The sequence below is a fragment of the Camellia sinensis genome, chromosome 14, assembly GCF_055761805.1.
Source record: "Camellia sinensis isolate YWXY chromosome 14, ASM5576180v1, whole genome shotgun sequence".
NCBI classification, from domain to species: Eukaryota; Viridiplantae; Streptophyta; class Magnoliopsida; order Ericales; family Theaceae; genus Camellia; species Camellia sinensis.
The window spans coordinates 50,226,720-50,246,652 of record NC_138974.1 but is presented as its reverse complement, the minus strand read 5'-3'; the positions used below and the strand labels follow the sequence as shown (position 1 = coordinate 50,246,652).

At 33.7% G+C, this 19,933-nt stretch overlaps 2 protein-coding genes across 2 annotated transcripts; one reads left to right on the top strand and one right to left on the bottom strand.

Annotated features, from left to right (window-relative positions):
• Positions 1 to 322: 322 nt before the first annotated feature.
• LOC114276851 (uncharacterized) lies at positions 323 to 3,487 on the bottom strand. Its single transcript, XM_082904850.1, has 9 exons — positions 3,147 to 3,487; positions 2,974 to 3,007; positions 2,619 to 2,674; positions 2,387 to 2,515; positions 2,207 to 2,278; positions 2,049 to 2,117; positions 1,784 to 1,855; positions 1,291 to 1,364; positions 323 to 657 (listed from the first exon to the last, which is right to left on the bottom strand). The coding sequence occupies exons 1-8, from the start codon at positions 3,485 to 3,487 to the stop codon at positions 1,322 to 1,324; spliced, it is 816 nt and encodes a 271-aa protein (XP_082760976.1). The 3' UTR covers positions 323 to 657; positions 1,291 to 1,321.
• A 12,245-nt stretch (positions 3,488 to 15,732) lies between these two features.
• On the top strand, positions 15,733 to 19,405 carry LOC114261577 (transcription factor bHLH62). The gene is made up of 7 exons (XM_028201851.2): positions 15,733 to 17,343; positions 17,431 to 17,667; positions 17,760 to 17,894; positions 17,989 to 18,060; positions 18,249 to 18,428; positions 18,545 to 18,644; positions 18,964 to 19,405. The coding sequence occupies exons 1-7, from the start codon at positions 16,417 to 16,419 to the stop codon at positions 18,999 to 19,001; spliced, it is 1,689 nt and encodes a 562-aa protein (XP_028057652.2). The 5' UTR covers positions 15,733 to 16,416; the 3' UTR covers positions 19,002 to 19,405.
• The last annotated feature ends 528 nt before the right edge of the window (positions 19,406 to 19,933 follow it).

The following is a 19,933-nucleotide window of genomic DNA, read 5'->3' as shown; positions in this document are numbered from 1 at the left end:
TAGAGACGCCGTGAAATGTCCCTACATGACATTACTATGATTTTAGCGACGTTTTCAAAACGCCGTCATATCTTTTTTAAAAAAATTGACCGTTACCTTTTGGAGTTTAGGTGGCGTTTTAAAAACGCCGTGAAACCCTCTTGTTTTTTTTTTTTTTTTTTTGAAATTATGCTAATTTTATGTGATTAAACTAAAAAAATACCTATAATAAAATTGAGTAGCCGTAATATGAAATAACAACTCCCATTCAAATTATAAATGCAGCATTAATTCACTTTCCTATTTAATTTAATATCCAATCATCATTACCCACAAAATAACATATTCAAAAATTAAATTCACAATTCTCAACCAAAAAATCAGCAGTCCTATGGCAGCAAAAATCAACACCAGCCAAAAGTCACACATAGCCTTGTTCTTATCAACTAGACCAACTTGTATTACAAAAGCTTTTGTAAGATAATTTGCTTCCAAAAAATGAAAAAATGGATCATTATCCACATCCATACTAGATCTACCAGGTGTCTCTGGAGTATAACTTGCAGGAATCACATCAGGCTCCCTAGCTAAGAAGACACTGTTCACCACCCCATAATTTCCACTTACAAATGGTTGGTGCTCATCATGCCGCCATTCTCCATCAACAAAAAACTTGTACTGCACGGAAATGAAAACAACATATCTAAACATCAGATACTAGAGATAGAAGTACACTTTTAGGATTGTTGATGTAGATGAACTCATCTCTTTGACTAAACACTGAATTTCATGATCAATTTGTTAATCTTGCACAATATTTCTGTGAATATCATGTCCGTTATATACAATTTTGAAAGAATTAAAATGTATAAAATGCATGCACCATTGTGCAACTATGGGATGCATGTTTACTTTCTTCAACCTGTATAATCTTCATATAACACAACAATATGGTGTCTCATTGAGATTTATATGTATTAGCTGCCTGTGTTATAGCAAACATACAAAGCCTTTTAGCTAATTTATAGTCTTTATTATTTGAAACAACAAATCACCCTCTTTAGCGGACAAATTGTCCATGGATCCATTTTCAGGAACATAAAGTGGTTCCAATTTCTGCTAAGCATGGGGACCCACCAATACTAATATATATTAAAGTATAAAACATTTAAAGAAGAAGAAGGTGTACAATCCAAGTTAAAATTCACAAAACAGATCACCACGCTCTTTCAACAGTGCAAGCTTCTAAGCTTACAGTAGAAAGTAGAAAATGAAGAAGAAAAAGAAGAAATTCAAACAAATCAAATATACCTCAACTTTTCCAAATCTTCTTCCAGACATCTCACATGCTCAGAAGCCTCTTCTTGGGCCTTTTTTGTAACTTCCTGTAATGAAATATTAACAAATAGGTTAAAAACACCGAAGTAAATATAGAAGTAGACACGACCATCTATTCATAAGGCTTTTTTTTCAAATAGGTCTTCCCTACCATCATTTGCAAGAACCAAGGAGTAAGTTGAATTGGCTGATGCAAGGAAATAAAAATCATGTATTCAGCACGCTGATCCACTTGCCCATATCCATGTAATAAAACAAGCAATTGAGGAGGTGGAAAAAAAATAATGACTTCAAAAAATAATGTTGTTCCATTAGTCACTATCCCTATAAATATAATTAATATACAGCTTTCACATTGTCCATCCATCTCAAAGAATCTCAGCAAGTACTATCTGACTTCAACTATATTCAGACACATTCTAAAAAAAAATTCTCAAAGACATGCCACTATATTAAGCACACTTACAAAACAGCAAGGGCTTGCATTAGACCTATCACCTCTGGAATTTTCCCTGTCAGCCTATTTCCTTGCAGAGATCTAATAACAAGAACCATAAGCACAGTAATGTCATAATGAAAAACACGAAATGCATTTTGTATTAGAATTCAGAAATTAAGTGCATATCAATTTTAACTTCAATTGACCTTCCTTGAAGACAACAGAAGAAGAACATTTCTAGCTTCTACTTCTTCCACAAAAGAAAAATATAAAGTGGAGTAAGAGAACTCACAGAGTGGCCACTTGTAGAAAGCCAATATTGTATGGAATCTCCCCAGAGATCTGATTGTATGAGATATCTCTGAAAATCATACACTACAATTTTAACCAAAAATGAAAAGAAAGAATGTATTTCCATAGTAGGGTAGTTATCATTTAAGAAACTTACACAAGATCTCAAAGCTTGTACAATTGCCAATGTTATCAGGGATTGTTCCAGTTAGGTTATTGCCTCTTACATCACTAAAGAGATCAAGGAAGATTTCAATGTCCCCATGGATATGAAGCAAAAAGCAAGTAGGAAGCACAGAAAAAGCCCAAAGCAAGCATAACCAGGAAGTGAACACTCACAAATACCACAGGCCAGTCAGTTGGCACATATCTGGGGACAGGGTTCCAGTTAAAGAATTGCCACGTAACCCTCTGCAAACATAATTACCACCAGATGATAGACGAACCAATAGTTTGTCCAGAGTAAAACTATAAACCAAATTAAATGTTTAAGTGTTAATAGCATCAAGGGTTGATAATGAAATTGGATTTTATCTATCAGTTGTTAAACCGTAATTGATGTAGTACTTACAGATATTGTAATACTTCATTCCAATAGATTAACCTCGGTATCTCACCAATCAAAAGCTATGACTTGACCTTAGAAACTAAAGACCCCAGACATCACTAACATAACTCATTTAAATGTTCCGCTTATACACTGGAACAACACCTCCTTGGGAAAATAACATTTAAATGAACTTTAGAGATCGATGTGAAAACCAGGACATCCTAGCTAGACAGAGCATAAAACAATATAACAAAATAAGATTGAGGAACAACAAATCTGTATTGATGCAATTCAAATTCTAGCTGTCAATCCATAATTAGTACTTTTCTACATCTGAATTGACAAACTCAGAACTAGATAAATGATAAATACATACCATTTGGTATATCCTTAAGCTGTGTGCCTTGACCCTGCATATTTACAAAACACAATGTGAGAAAATTCACAATTACTAAGGGGAAAAAAAAAGTATAGCATAAATTTACTGTCAACACCTTCTCAATGGACAATGCTTTGCTTGCACTTCTCCCAGTCGAAAGCTCCGAATACCGCTCGACAGTCTTCCTCTCCCTGATCGGCCTCTCAATTGGCGTAACAGGCTCTTTTGAGCCAGGCTCACTCTTCGTCGCCTTCTCATCTTTTGCAGCTTTCTTCGAACTAGCCTTTCGGCCTCTCTTCGCCTTCTTGCTTACCTCCTCTGCTTCCTCCTTACTCTCTTCACCTGTCACCTCAGGTTCTTCCTTCTCCGCCATTTCCGTATCCTCTTCTTTCTTTTCCACTTCCTTCTCTTCTTCACCCTCCTCTGTTTTCCCTTCTTCTTTCACTTCACCTTTGTCTTCGACGTTAGCTATTTCTTCTTGTTTCTTGTCTTCTAGGGTTTCAGACGCCATCGAAGTGAACTTCCAGAAAAGAGAGAGAGAGAGAGAGAGAGAGAGGGTGTGCTGTATGTATATGTATATAGAGAGATCAAAAAAGAACCTAACAGATCAATTCAACAATTCAACAAATATCGATGTATACAAATGTTATACATGCAGTAAAATTCGAAAGAAATAGAGAGAGAGAGTATCGATTAAAGTTCAGTAAATGAGGATCAAGTCAGAATGCCTCTATCTGAATCTCTGCAAATGAGGTTCAAGTAAGAATGCCTTCAAAACATTGATTTCATAGATCTAGAGAGAGAGAGAGAGAGAGAGAGACGGTGGAGCTCGCTACCTCGCCGGTGCAGATGACGGTGGCGATGGAGCTTCGAAATCGCTCTGAATCTCGAAATCGATCTGAATCTTCGAAATCGCTTCGAAATCGCTCTGAATCTTCGAAATCGCAGGTGCAGCTGGAGCTTCGATGAAGAAATGTGTGCGTATAAGGATTGAGAGAGAGAGAGAGATGTGTGCGTATTCAAGCTTCAAGAACAGCCGATTGATCTCCTCCGTCTTCTTCGTCGCTGAGAGAGAGAGAGAGAGAGAGATGTGCGCGAAATTGCTATTACACTTTGCACTCAGATTAAAAAATAAGGGTTTCATGAAGGGGCGCGTGTAGCTACAGCATTCGGAGGCGCTTTTAAACGCCTTCAATTAGAAACGGTGCCGTTTTGGTTTTAAAAAATATGCGACGGTTACGAAACGCCGTTAAAAATTAACAAACGTGACGTTTAATAAAACGCCGTTAATTAAACGCCGTTAATTGTCTTATTTCCTGTAGTGATAAGGTTCATTTATTTGATAACTTTTGGCATTTTTAATTTTTTTTTTCTATAGCTAAATATTTTAAATAACTTTGAAATTTTGGTCATGAGAATGGAAGAGATGTATGAATTTTACATGATATATAATTTACTAAAAATAATAAATATTATTTACATTTAAGTTCAAAATATAAAATGTCTCGTAATAAAGTTTTTCTTTAGATCTTATGGAGGCTTAAGCTTGCCCTAGGTTGAAACTAGATGACTTTTGATCAATTTGATTTTATATATTGATAATTTATTCAACATATTAAGACCTTATTTAGTACCGTTTATGGTGATGTTTATAACTTGGGCTCTCAGGCTAAAAATCCAAATTTGAATTGTTTTTGCCTAATAGTTCACACACACAAAAATGATATGTCCATAAGGACATGATTTTATAAAATGACCAAATTGTCCCTCATATATATATATATATAGTTTCAAACCAAACCAAACCCTAATCAAACACTCTACACGCTCTCTCTCTCTCTTTCTGTGTAACGTCCCAAAATAATTAACATTAACCCATTACATAATAGTGACACAATAGATCAACAATCTCATATTTTCTATTTACTATAGCTTTGATAATTGCAAAAGATGGCATATGCAATATATATTCACAAATCTTAGATCCTGAATCTATATCATATGGCATGAGTACATGATAAAAAGAAAATTGAAATCAAATAAAAAAATACTCTAATGGCTTACAACTTTTCAAAACAGTGCTTGGTTACAACAAAATAAGTTTAAACTCAATACAAATAAAGCCCAAGGCTTGCATGAAAATATTTACATGAAGAAACAAAAAGGAAATCCTTAAGCTCCGAGTCTTCCCAAGCTATATCCTTGGTAAAGGTATATCATCAACACCTGAAAGTTATTTTTCACGCAGGGTGAGCAAAAGCCCAGTAGGAATACTCTAACACAGTGTATGAATCTTAGCAAAATTATAAAGTGAAGGCACAATACATGCTATTTTTCAAACATTTCTCGTTTTCCATCTCAAATTAATGCAATGCAAGGTTATATATCAATTCATAAAATGATACTTTTATACAGAAAACAGGATAGTTGATACAATACACTAGGAATCTCTAGGTACATGTCTCAGTAGGTTATACAAACACTACCAAAGCTATTTTACCGGTACTAATCGGAAGGATCGGCACCTAACCGCATGGGTTTCTGGACTTTCATCAAGGATACACAGACCAACATCATAACCACGACCATACCTCCTAACCAAATTCACCAAGGTATTCACCCATTTTTTTTACAATGTTCAATGTGTAATGATGCTCAATACACAATGGATGTGAAATTAATTTCAATTCAATCTAATCCACATGCAATGTCTACAACAATCAAGACTATTCTCCACCAATAGCCCAAAACAGATATTTCTATTCCATAGATGAAATTCCAAATCAACAGATACATTCTATCAATTATAATGTGAGTGATATTACATATCCAACTTCACCATAATTATCAACAACTTGACCATTATTCAAATTTCACAATATCCATCATCGTTTTCCTTTTTCCTTTTCATAATTCCAAATATCCAAACTTAGGTCTAAAATCCAATTTTCTTTCAAAATCAATTTTAAGAAAAGATTTCCATCATTTCAACACAACTCACCCATAACCATAATCCCACAACTAGGGGTGGGCGCGGATCAATTGCGGTCGCCACCGAATTGACAGATTGGAGAAAATCAATCCATATCTGTTCGCCAATCTGGTGGATGCGGATTAGCAGATGGATGCTAATCGGTTTGGTGGTTTAAAATTTTACAAATTTTACTAATTTAAGTAAGGGAAAAATATTTTTGATCAAAGAATTATGTTCTTTCATTTGAAGAATACCACAAGATTTAACACAAGCAGGATACAAAAAAACACTCGAATAGATATCAAAATCCCTCATCTAAAACATTGAAATAATTCCCTCCTAGTAATTGTCTTGTTGTATGAAGTACATCAGCTGTAATATCAGTGAGTATTCTAGTAAAAATCGAGTAAATACAAAGATTGCTACCGAGAATATTTTTGTAGAGCCCAACTGGATTGGTATATCCATTAGATGACCTTCCTTCTTAATGGCATTAATTAACTACTACTCCTTTGAACCTTGCTTACAAGGTGACCCAGTAAGTACCCCATCCAAGGAGGGGTCTGACTCTTTTATGATTAATTTGTGCAGTAATTTACAACGTAAGTTTTTTATTGGTTAATAAATTTGCACTTGATAAGCTTAAGAATTGAAATAAAGAAATAAAGTAAGTTTTTTATTGATTGTGGTTCGGCGGTTCGGCTACGGTCAAATGAACCTCAAATTTGCTATCCATCCAAAACTAGGCAGATTGAAAAAAATTAATCCGCAATCGTCCACTCGTCATCACGCATCCATCCAAAATGCGGCCGATCGGTTTGGTTCGATCAGTTTAGGTAGATAAGAAGATCCACTGCTCACCCCTACCTACAACCACTTTCAAGAATCAATTTGGAAAACCCCTCTTTTGATTTCAACCCAAACCTTACGTTTTACCAAAAATTTTCAAACAACTAACACTTTTCAAAGAGGAAATAACTAAGCTAAAAATTATATTAGAGAATAAAAAAAAATCGCTACCTTGAAGAACAAGACACAAAGAAAATATGGGTAGAACTCAATGGAGTCAAAAACAGCAAATGATCTAATCAAAACGAGGCTCTCGATGTGCTAAATGTTTTTCTCCAAAGGACTAAGGTGATGAAACTCACGGATTGGGAGTATTTGGAGCTAGAGTTCAAGAACTAGAAAGAGAAAGAGTAGATTTAGGGTTTTGGAATGTTTAGAGAGAGAAAGAGATAAAAAAATGATCCAAAAAGTACTCATCTTGGACTGATATACGTACAAACCGCTCGAGCGTAGGAATGCTCGCTCGAGCAATATACACAATAAGTGGCACCTTTGTGTCACTGCTTGAGCGACCAAAATCACTGCTCGAGTACACAATGACCCCCTCCCAGTAGTTCAGACTTGCAAAAGTTCGCTCGAGCGCAAAAAAGACCGCTCGAGCGAAGAATTCAAACTCTCAATAGTTTGCAGACTGCAAAAGACCACTTGAGTGCAGGAATGGTCGTTTGAGCAAACAAGCAGAATTCTCAGCAACAACTCTTTGAAAAACAAACTTCTTAACTTGTTTCAAATACAACTACAACTCTCAAAAGCCAAACCCAATAACCAATGAAATAGAAATGAGCTGAACAATAGTTAAATACACGGGTTCTCAGATCTGAAAGCAGCAAATGGGTTGAGTTTAAACCAGAATCGTTATATTATTTCTCTCGCTCTCTCTCTCTTCACCTCCGTCATCCTTTTTCTTTCGTCACATCTGTCGTTGGAGCTCTTGTCGAAGGTTTCTTCACCTCAGTCGGTTGTCGCCTCATCGCCATCCCTACAGTGGCGTCGTTGCCGATCTTAGATCTCAGATTTGGGAAGTTCTAATCAGAGCCTATCGAAAATCCAAATTTGAGATCTTCTTATCTACGCGTCTTCTTCAATCTGTGCATCGCCTCCATTAGCTGTTGAGCACGTCATTGTCGACAGCCTCGTCATCGATGTTGACCTCTTCCCCATTCACCCAGTCCGCCACTCCATCGACATTGACCTCGTCCTCCTCTTTCGGCATCACCGCCTCTCTTCTTTACTGTTGCAAACCATGTTCATAGTGGTGTCCATGGACTCCAAATGACGATCCTTGTCATCAAGAAGTCGGTTTCACAGATCTGTATTTATTGATTCATATATATATACATATATACATATATGATTGGATACATAAAAAATCGGCATTTCTATTCATATATATATAGATATATCAGTGATCACAAATAGTATTTATGTATATATATGTATAAGTCTAAGAGTTTTTTAGAATTATTTACATTTAGTGATCATAGATTTGAGATTTATGACATCTTGATTTGGTATTGAGGAACTCATTCGAAACTTCTGTGAAGAGTATAAATGTCACGACCCAAACCTACCCCTATAGGTTTAGTATTGTAACCATCCAGTAATCCTCGAATTACCAAAGGCCTCCGAACATGATAAACAAAATACAAGGGCTAGCAAAAGCTAATAGTAAAATATAATGTCCATAGAGCTGTGCAGACATACATGGGACAAAAATTTTATACTTTAATTACATAAACATGAAGTCATATAAGCAACAGTCTTACGTCACTTCACTTACAGATAACCAAAATGAGACTTAGCCCAATATACAAATAAAACAAAAGAAAACTTAAATGAAATTCTAGATCATAAATCATCGACCACAAACGGGTTTCGGAACCTCCACGGGAGGCACTGTGGTTGGCTGGACAAAACTGACCTCCAGGAAATAGCTTAGACTTGGTCACGCGCCTGATTACCTACATACAAAAATAACACAGTGAGCTGGAACCCAGTGAATAACAACAGAGTAAAGGGTTATGAATGATGCCCAATTCAAATTCAGAAATTAGAGTTCATATCAGAAATATATTCATATTCACATACTTATACATATTTCATAATCAGTTATATGTGGTACATCCATTAGTTATCAGATCATATTAATCATAAGACCCATATGCATAGTCGATACCGACGACCATAAAGATCCATATCTTGCGCGCAAGTAGTCATGGTATTGTTATCCTCAGGCAAGGGCCACGTAAACATAAGTCGCGGTATTGTTACGCCCAGGTGAGGGCCACATGAACATAAGTCACAGTATTGTTTCACCGGAGCAAGGGCCACATGTATGTTGGCCACGATATTGTTACTCCTGGGCGAGGGCCATGTGCATATTGGCCACGGTATTATAACCCTCGGGCGAGGGGCACGTGAATAAAGGATGCCACAAGTACATTTTAGAAAAATAGGCATTCATTCATGATTTATAAAATAGCATTTCATAAAAAAAAATTGTATCTTTTCATTTGGAAAACACTTATAATCAACATATCCTTACAAAGTTGTTAATCACAGATAACTCCAATAGCAGAAAAGTCAAAATCGTCGGATCAAAGATCTATGGCGCGTAACCTACACAAATACATAACGAATACACATTGTAACACACGTGCAGAAAACACTTAACTCGATTCTTTTCTATCTTAGTGTGTTTCTAATCTTTATCCTCATTATTATGTCTTAATTAAGGCTTAGGAATGCCTAATATGCAATGAGGATGGCAAAATGTAAATTGAAACACTTAGTCAAATTTTCAAAAACAGGGCAGTCCGCTCGAGCGCAACATCGGTCGCTCGAGCAGTCGACAAAGTTTGTAAAGGTACTGGTTGCATGATTTTTTCGCTCGACGGATGCTCAAGCCAAATACTAAGTAAACAGGGTCTCCTCTCAAACTTAACTTTCTATGCTCGAGCGGTCTACAAAAGTCTATAAAACTTCTAGGAGCTTTCATTTTACGCTCGAGCTCAACTTAGGTCACTCAATTTCAAAGCTTCAAAACACATCCTTTTGGACCCAAAACTTGAGGAAACATATGTAGACTTGTAAAACATTGTGAATTCAAAATCATTTCGCAAAATCAAAACTCGAAAGCATGCTAATTGTGCAAAATCAAACTTGAAACTCTAATTGTATTACATGTATGACTTGACATGGGTTCTCTTTTTCCAAATTATGATCAATTTGAATAACATGGTACAAAATGTGAGGAACAATCAAAACTAAGCTAGAAAGATTACATGCATGAGAGAATTCTTGAAAATCATCCTCAAAATGATGTGATATATACATACGTGCATGTAATTAGCTCATTTCTTCCATGATCGTCATAATTCTAACGTATTTTCTTCAATCTCATGTAAGTATTCCTACATGACTCATGAATTTACCCCCTATACACTTTATTTCCAACAATTAAGGGAGAAGTTCATACCTAAGGTGTAAATTCAAAGGCTTCAAGCTTAATTCTCCAAGTTCTCTGGTAATTCTCCTAATTGAGCTCAATCTCCTATTCTCTCTCCATCTCTCTACATTTTGTTGCCTTCAAGATGAAGAAAATGAAAGTCTAGAATGTGTATAGGCTTTATATAGGCTCATTAGTAGAGTTTAATTAACTCTAGCTTAGGCTAATCAAAAATGATTATTTTATTCTAATTATTGGGTTCCAAATCAAATTTCAATTCAACCTATCATAAAATTTTAAAAATTCTAAATAACACATATACTGAGTCAATTTTGTGATCGGATGCCGATAAGGCATTCAATTCACATTAAGAAACAGAAACACAGACAGATCTTTCTACAACAAACAGATATAAACATAAGTAATGCAATACACATGTAATTAATTCAGAATTTCTTCTTAATTACTTATTAGACATTCTTAATCATAAGTTATAGGCTAATCACAGGTCGGGATTGCTACAATAAAGTTGAAGATCAACCATCCAAGTGATCGTAGATTTGTTTATTGGTTCAGATATCTATCTTTGATATGTTGTTGGATTTCAACACACAGCTTTGTATTTCAACAAATAATAATAATAATAATAATAATAATAATAATAATAATAATAATAATAATAATAATAATAACAACAAATTGTGAAATGGATTCTTTAGGGTTTGAAATGTAATAATTTTTTGTTGTTACTCTAATCTGTTCAAAATGGCTCTGAGATGATATTATTGTTGTTGATGATGATGATTGTAACAGATAGATTTTTTTCCTTTTTCAACAGATAGATTTTCAATAGATAAAGAGAGAGAAACAAATAGAGAGAAATGAGAAGTGGATAGAGAAAGAAAAGTTTGAAAGTGTGAGATTTTTTCAACAGATAGAAAGAGAAAAAAGAAGTGGAGAGAGAAAAGTTTGAAAAATGGCGTGAATTTGAATAAATAGAAAAAAAATATATTATAAAAATTCAACAGATAGACAAAAATTTTAAGCAAATAGTTCAAAAAATTGAATAGATAGATATAAATTTAAACAGATAGTTTGCATTCGATAACATTTTCAGTTTTTTTTTTTTTTTATAATTAAAATATGTTTGACAATGCAATTTTAAAAATTAGGATATTTTATCAAGGAAAAATCTTTAAGTTGGTTTTATGGGTTTGTATCTAAAAACCCAAAAAAATTAAAAAACAAATGCAATATTAAAAATGAAAACACAAACAAGCCACAAGGCATTTTTATGTATTTGGTGGTGCATAACCATCATGAATTAACTTACCTGGCTGGCTAAATATTATGAGTAATAAAGCCATAACAAGTTAAGTAGTTGCACATTTATACCCAAGTTTACGGAAACAACTGTGTTTGTGAATGTTATTGACGTTAGAATCGGTTGATGCGTCACTTTCACTTCTTACAAGCAAATGCTGTACAAATTAATAAAATTTACAAATGTTTTATTAATCAATGTCCTATATGATAATGAAATTTTATTATTGCATGGGGAATGATTAAATATTTGTAAAATATTGCTGATAAATTTATTTGCACTTAGGTGATAGGACGTCTTAATTGATTGACTCCTAAACAAATGAATAATTGATATGTAACTATCTACGTTATTGCAGTAAATTTAAAGGCTATTGTTTTGGAAAACACTATGTTATTTGAAGCTGTGATATCTATTATGAATTTCACTTTGATAATATATTTTGTTCTTTTTGAAGTTTTTGTGTATATATAGGTCATTCATGAAGAAGAAGAAGAAGAAGAGTCCAATAAGTATATCTATGTGATTAAATCATATTTGTATCAAAAGTTTTTTTTTATGGCATGTATACTTTAGAGAATATATTTCTTAATAAATATGATAAAATTATCAATTATAATTATCAGATCAATTTAATTTTATTTATTTTTAATTGAAGATCTATATAAAAGAACTAAAAAAATAAATGGAACCAATTGTCAAAATGACACCAGTGGTAGATCCTACGGTCCTAAATAGCATGTTAATATTACAATAACTTAGAAATCAACAATGATTCATCCCACTAATTTGAGAGTACTAATGGACTACTAATGAGATGAAAAAAAAAAAAAAGCAAAACATTCCATCATGTGGGACCTGCACCATTTTAAAGCTATTAGTGCTTTTCTTTTCAGTGGTTTCACTCATTTCTCCTTAGAAATAGAGCAGAGTAATATGGGCTTCTTTAACCAACTGGACTAGTTTAATTAACCATTTTAAGTATCAAGCATCGTATTACTGAGTTATAATTATTTAGTTTGATATAATTATTTTTATACTTGTAATTTTTTATCAATTTTTTTTTTGATTATCTAGATTCTAATCTCCTATCAATTAGATCCAAAAAAAATTAAGGATTTGTTTTATTATGTGAACCCGACAAAAACTGATTCAATCGGAGAGGTGGAAATTTAATGCAATGATTCCTACTTGATCCAAACTTTTTTTTTTTTTTAAATCAATCTAAAAAATAATACTCTGTTTTAGTCACTCTAAAAAATAATACTATGTGATCATGTTTGATTCACAATATTAATAGTGAAGTATTAATAATGCTATTAAATTAGTGTGGTATTCATTATCCAATTAGATTAATATCCATTAGATTAATAATCCCACTCTTATCTCATTACTAATAATCTTACAAATTTGTTGGATTAATTATTCATTGAATTAATAATCCTAAATTAAAATATTAAAATAAATATAGAATAATTAAATCTACGAATTAATAATTTCAATCTCACATTCTAATCCACCCAATTAAACATGTGAGTGTTTGTTATTTTTACGCGTTTTCCATGCGAAAGAAAATATAAAAATTTAGTTGAAAAATAACTGTCAAATAAGATTTACCAGTAATTAATTTACTTTTGACTTTTCACCTAAGGCGACACCTTCTGTTCACTCCAATCATTGTTGTCATTGTTGTGACATATTAAACTCATTCATGGCTAAAAGGAAAAGTAAGAGAATGTGCGAGTTCAAGCAGCAAGAGGAGAAGAGCCACATTCTCTATTTGATTGAGTTTTTAAATTAATGGTAAATTATATACTGACACCCCCTCAGATTTTGTTCGATATAGATTTTTTTTTTTACATTTAAAAAATTATATTTATATTTTTATCAAATTAAAATAATATATTTATCTCTTAACCTTTATACAAATAAAATAATATAAATATTTTATTCATGTCATTTTAAGAGAAATAACAATCATTTTCTTTGATAAACTCACACAAAAAATTAATTTTTTTATTTTTCATTTTTTTTTTACAATTTTTTAAAATATTTTAAGCAGATTATTTTATTTTATTTTTTAAATACACCTAATCTAGATATACTTAAAAAATATAATATTTTGTATTTTTTTAAAATTCACCAAATGTAAAAAAATAAAAAAATTTAATAAATTATCTTATTTTGTTGTATTTTGTTGATTTTTTAAATTTTTTTGTACAAATTTTATACTTTTTAAATATATATATATATATATATATATATATATATATTAAATCGATCTAATCTAAATATAATTGTGGAAATAAATAAAAAATTATATTCATATATAACAATTTATACAAAAAAAAAATTATAAAAATGTTGTGATAGTAATATATTGTAAATATAAATCATGTTTATGGTTGTTTTGTTTTAAAGTGAAAGGTCACCATTAAACTATATCATTGTATTTAAAAATTCTACTGTATAAAATTTATGTTTATATATCATCACTTAATAAAAATATATTCAGGTAGAATTTAATGATGAAAAGTTGTAAATGTAATCATGAGAATAAGAAAAATAAATGGTAAAAATAAGGGCAAGATGGTCATTTAAAACAATTTTGGACATGACATTAGCAATTCATGAGGCAATTTATAATGAAATTACAAATCTCAGGGAGGGAAATGTAATTTTTCGAATGTGAGGGGATCGATAAAAATCTCAAGGGGTGTTAGTGTAATTTACCCAGTTTTTAAAAAATAAAAAATAACCATTAGTTTTTTTTTTTGGGGAAGATAAAATGATTTTTGAAAATTTAAAAATATAGTTTTAATATTTATTTTTGTTAAATAAATTTGGGTACTCATGCCATAAGTTCATTTCCTAATTTTTTTTTTTTTTTTTTTGGGAGAGGGGGCGGCATTAAACCCGAGCTCTAATCTCTTTTGGCCAAAACGACATAATTTATCCAAAAAAAATATCTATCTATTGAAATCACCTAATTTGTCTCCCTATTAAAATTCACCAAGTTTGTTTTTCTATTTATTAAAATTCACAAAACTGTTTATCTATTGAAATATGACACATTTCAGTAATTTAAAATATTATATATTTTTTTACCTCATCACTACCACTTACTGTTGCTGGTGACTTTCCCTGCACCGACGAAATTTTCCGCCATATTCTTATTACCAAATAAGATTTTTCCTTAGATTTAATATCATATATCCTCCTTAAATTAAACTTTTCACCAATTTTCTCAATCAATAATGCTTCGTTTGGGAAGCCATGGTTTGGGCTTTTTTGGCTATTTTAGCCACAAAAAACAAAATAGGCTATTTTAGCCATAACAAACAAAACATCACATCTAACCCATAATCATTACATTCTTCTCTCACAAAAAAACTCAAAAAAGTCAAAAAGGCAAAAAGCCCTTCCCAAACCAAACTTTTAAGCCCAGGCTAAAATAGCCAAAAAAGCCAAAAAACCAAAAAGTCAACCCACTTCCCAAACGGAGGCTAAAAGGTTATTGTCTAAAAAGTCCAAATTGCTAAAGATAAACTTAACTTAGCGAATTCATTTCCCACCAAAAATTCACCTTTAGCCCGTCTAAAAAATGATTAAAATAATCCAAAAAATAAAAAAATGTATCAAATAAATTTTCTTATATTAATTTTTAACAACAAACTTATCTTTTAGCTAAAACCTTTGAACTAATGCCTATGACTGTCACAAAACAAACTAAATTTTGAATCTAAACTAAGATTTTTCTAGTTTAGCTTAGTTACAAAAAAAAAAAAAAAAAAGTCAACCGTATATATATTTCTTTCTATGACTTAAAATGAAATATTTATTAAAAGATGATATTTATTTTATAGTTAAATTTTGTTAATATTTCAAATTTAAATAATTATTTAAAAGATCTAATAATTTAATAGTATTTACAATAAACTTAAATTTAAAATTAAGAGAACTACATGCAGGTGGAGAGGAGAAAAAAAATTATTAATACATTAAAGGAAGTGTATCAGTTATGGGGTTGAAAATGAAAGACTATGGAGGTGTAAGTGTTATATGCACTTCCATATGTTGGTATTTTTTTTTTTCTTCTTTCACCTATATGTAATTTTCTTTTAAAAGGAAATTTAAAAATAATTAGATTAAACATGATATCAGGTCGGACCAAACTTGAGATAATGCAAGCCCGGCTGGGTCCGGCCGGGCCGGTTGCTTGTCCACACCTAGCTGAAAGTCAAACCAATGGTGAAACTCTTCTGTAACTTTTCTCTTCCAAAGCCTCTCTCTGTGTGTCGCTGGAGAGAGCAAGAAAGAAGGAATAGAGTTTTCGTTGATGGTAATTTCAAGAAAGAGACTTGACAATTTGGTGCTGTGACGTTTAAGGCCCGTCATTAACCCCTCTTCCTCCTCCGCTTTTAACGGAGTGAGAGAGAGGGAAAATTACCAGTTGGTATAAAAAAAAAAAATTTTAAAAAAGGTCAAACAAACAGTTCCTTCTTCGTCTATATAACTCCATCACTACCCAACCCAAAACCTTCCCCCTTCTCTCTCTCTCTCTCTCTCTCTCTCTGTCTGATTGATTGCTTTTTCAGCACCAACACAATCTCCTCTCACCAACCTCAGCCCCATTCAACCGCACCCTCCATCATATTCAACCACCACTTCTCATTTTCCACTTCTTCCTCTGTTTGTTACACCCTCTTCATTTTCTTCTTTCTCTATCTTCACCCAACACAAATCAACAACCCTTAAATTCTCTCCACATTCAACCTTTTGCTCACCAATTCTCATCTGGGTCTCCCTCTTTTTCTTCATTCATATCCTATTCCATCGTTTGCCATGGACAAAGAGTACTTTCTCAGTGCTTGTGTGCACTTCGAACCATCGCCGGTGCAAAACTGGCAGTCTCTGTTTTCATCCCAGGAGATGAATTGCTCGCCGGAGCAATCTTTGGATTGTTTCCTCAATCCCAAATGGGATAAGTCAACGGACCAGTACGCGAACTTCGAGTCTGCCCTGAGCTCAATGGTCTCATCTCCCGCGGCTTCCAATTCGGCAGTGTCCAACGACAGCTTCGAAATCCCTGAACTGATCGGAAAACTGGCCAATATTTGCAACTCCGGCGAGATCTCCCCGCAGTCCCACCCTTTGCTGGCGGCCACGGCGGCCTACATTGGCGGTGGAAACAGTAGCCCTTTGAATTCACAGTCACATTTGCCAATTATGGGTCATTTTGTCAAAGAAAAGTTGCCCAATTTGGGTAAGTCAATGCCGCTGAATCCCAATTTGAGGGCACTTTCAGACGATCCCGGGTTCGCCGAGAGGGCGGCGAAGTTTTCATGCTTTGGAAGTCGCAGTTTCAATGGCCGAACGAACCAATTGGGGTTGAACAACACTGAATTGCCATATAGATCTAGTCCATTGATGGGAAGCCTAAATTTACATGGAGTTTCGAGTAGCCCTTCTCTCAAGCAAGCTGTGTCTCCAATGGCTGCTAATCAAGAAAACAAGAATTCGACACAAACCCAAATGGAAATGGTGACTAAAAATGGCTCGGACACAAAATTCAATAAAGTACCAGGGTCTGCTGCCTTGGATCGGACTGAATTTGCCAGTTCTAATGAGGGTTCCTCTGTTTCCGAGCAAATCCCAATTGGGGAAACAGGGTTGAAAACTCCAAGTGATTCGAATTCCAGGAAAAGAAAAGCAGCTTCAAGGGGAAAATCCAAGGAGATTGCACCAATTCCCTCTTCCAACACCACAAAGGTACATAAATCGCCTGCAAAAACTCTGGTTAATCTCAATTTTTATTTTCTTTCAATTCGGCTGAGAATTTTGTAAACTCTGATTCAGGTGGCAGAAACAGAGGACAACTCGAATTCAAAGCGATGCAAATCTAGCGAAGCTAATGGGAGCGAAAATGGTAGTGTCAAAACAGAGGAGGAAATGCAGGGGACTGCAAATGCGGCAGGGGAGGAGGATCATAAACAAACCAAGGCTAACCAAAAGCTTCCTGAGCCCCCAAAGGACTACATTCATGTCAGAGCAAGAAGGGGTCAAGCCACTGACAGCCATAGTTTAGCCGAAAGAGTACGAATCATAGCTCAAACTAAATTAGTTTTCATTCTTTTCCACTGTGGTTAGCTTAGTCTAACGCTTCGCTCTTTTGGGTATTTGGCCAGGTTCGAAGAGAGAAGATCAGTGAAAGAATGAAGCTTCTCCAAGATCTTGTGCCCGGTTGCAATAAGGTGACTGGCAAAGCACTAATGCTCGATGAAATTATAAACTATGTACAGTCATTGCAGCGCCAAGTTGAGGTAAATTAGGACTCATTTAATCACCATCTTCTCAATTCATTGCATAAAATCAAGTTCCGTGGCTTATTCGGTATTCATTTTTGTTTTTATGTAGTTTCTCTCTATGAAGTTGGCTTCAGTGAATCCAAGGTTGGATTTTAACATGGATAGTCTCGTACCAAAGGATGTAAGTAAAGGCCATTTTGTAAAATCACTTTCTTTATCTACTGTTTTGGGAGGGCGATTTGACCTAACAGTAAGATTTGTCATTAGCATCTTAGTGGCACATGTTATCCTCTTTTTTTTCTTTTTCCTTTTTTTTTTTTTTTTGTGATTTTTCTAAAATTGATTTGTTGGGTCCATTGTGAATTCCAGGTTTTGCAACCTCATCCAGTATACCCATTAGATTCCTCGGCATCACCTTTCTTCGGACACCAGAACCAGCAAGCCCCACAAACACATACCAATGCTTCCAATGTGACAGTGACCAAATGCTCAGTGGACCCTTCAGTGCAATTAAGTCTGTTTGATGAACTTTGCCAAGGTCTTCCACAGGTGTTTATGCTCTGGCCAATTCCTCAACATTAGATTACAAGTTTGATTAACAATCAATAAAAAATAAAAAACAATAATTTATCATCTAATTCTGGTTCTTGACTTGAATTGTCCAGTTTCCAACATTATGTGAAGATGATCTGCAAAGCTTTGTTCAGATGGGGTTTGGTCAGAACGCAAACTGCAACACAGGATTTCATTCACAAAGCTTTCCTGGTAAGAAATAAAAACAACATATATATTTTCAAGATGTCCAGGATTATCTGTACCTAGAAGTAGGTTACTTTTTGGGAGAATATAAAATTAAAAATAAAATAAAATAAAATAAAATAAATGCAAATCAATCAAACCCAACAAAAGTAAAAACTGTGTCTGGACACAGTGCAATTAGTGGAGTGCGAGTAAGAATTAATTCATACTCAGACTCCACTAATCTACAATTAGTTTTTTTTTTTTTTTTAAATTTTCACTTGTTTAATATTTTCTCTTGATTTGCTATGTTATGGTTTTTGATACATAAATTTGTCCAACACAGGCTCAAGTCAGACATCCCACATGAAACTTGAACTGTGATCACCAATCATCCATCATCAATTCAAGCCCATGAGGGGAGAGAGAGAGAGAGAGAGGCTGCTGTATATTATAGAAAAGAAAGAGATTTTCATTCTCAATTGGTTGCTTTCATGGACTGCCAATCCATCTTTAGGTCTAATCAATAGTACATTTTTTTTCCTCTTACCTTTTATTATTTTATTTTTGATCTTCCTATTTTCTTTTCTTTTTTGGGGGAGGGGGTGGATTTGTTATAAGTATCCAATGTAAAATCCTAAACCCAGCTCCGTATTATGGTGCAAAAGTCCTATATTAGCACCACTTGTAAGATATAATTTCCGGAAGCTTTCATTTTCCAACCCTTTCCAAATCGTACTACTGCATAATTGAAAATCGGACAATCAATTCAACAAGATTTATCATAATCTTCTCTTAGATTTTTTTTTTGTATTTTGATCATGTCATTCATACACTGTTAACCAATCAATTTCATGATTTTATCCTAATCTTCTCTAAATGATTTTTCATATTTTGTTGTGGTTTGGTAGGTTTGTTTCTAACTTAATGTTGTAACCAGCTGGGTGAGTGGGCCTCCCCAACTCTCTCAAAAGTCCAAAATCTGAAATGATTGGTCACTTGGTTTTTAGCTTTAGCTGTGGTCAACCATAATTTCTGGTAAATCTTGGGCTCCTTAATTCCATTTTTCGAGTAATAAATTGAGCGTTTTTAAATGGATAAAAGTGTCTGTAAATGGATAATCCCTTCCCATGGGGCTCCCCGATAGTGCTTGTATTCTGTTTGATAATTACTTAGGTGGTGTTTGGGAAGCAAGTTCCCAAATTTTTTTCTCATTTTTTCCACTAAAAGACAAAAGTTTTGCAAAACCAAAAAAAACACATCCAAACAAAATATCACATCCAACCCCATAATCATTTCACTTTTTCTCTCACAAA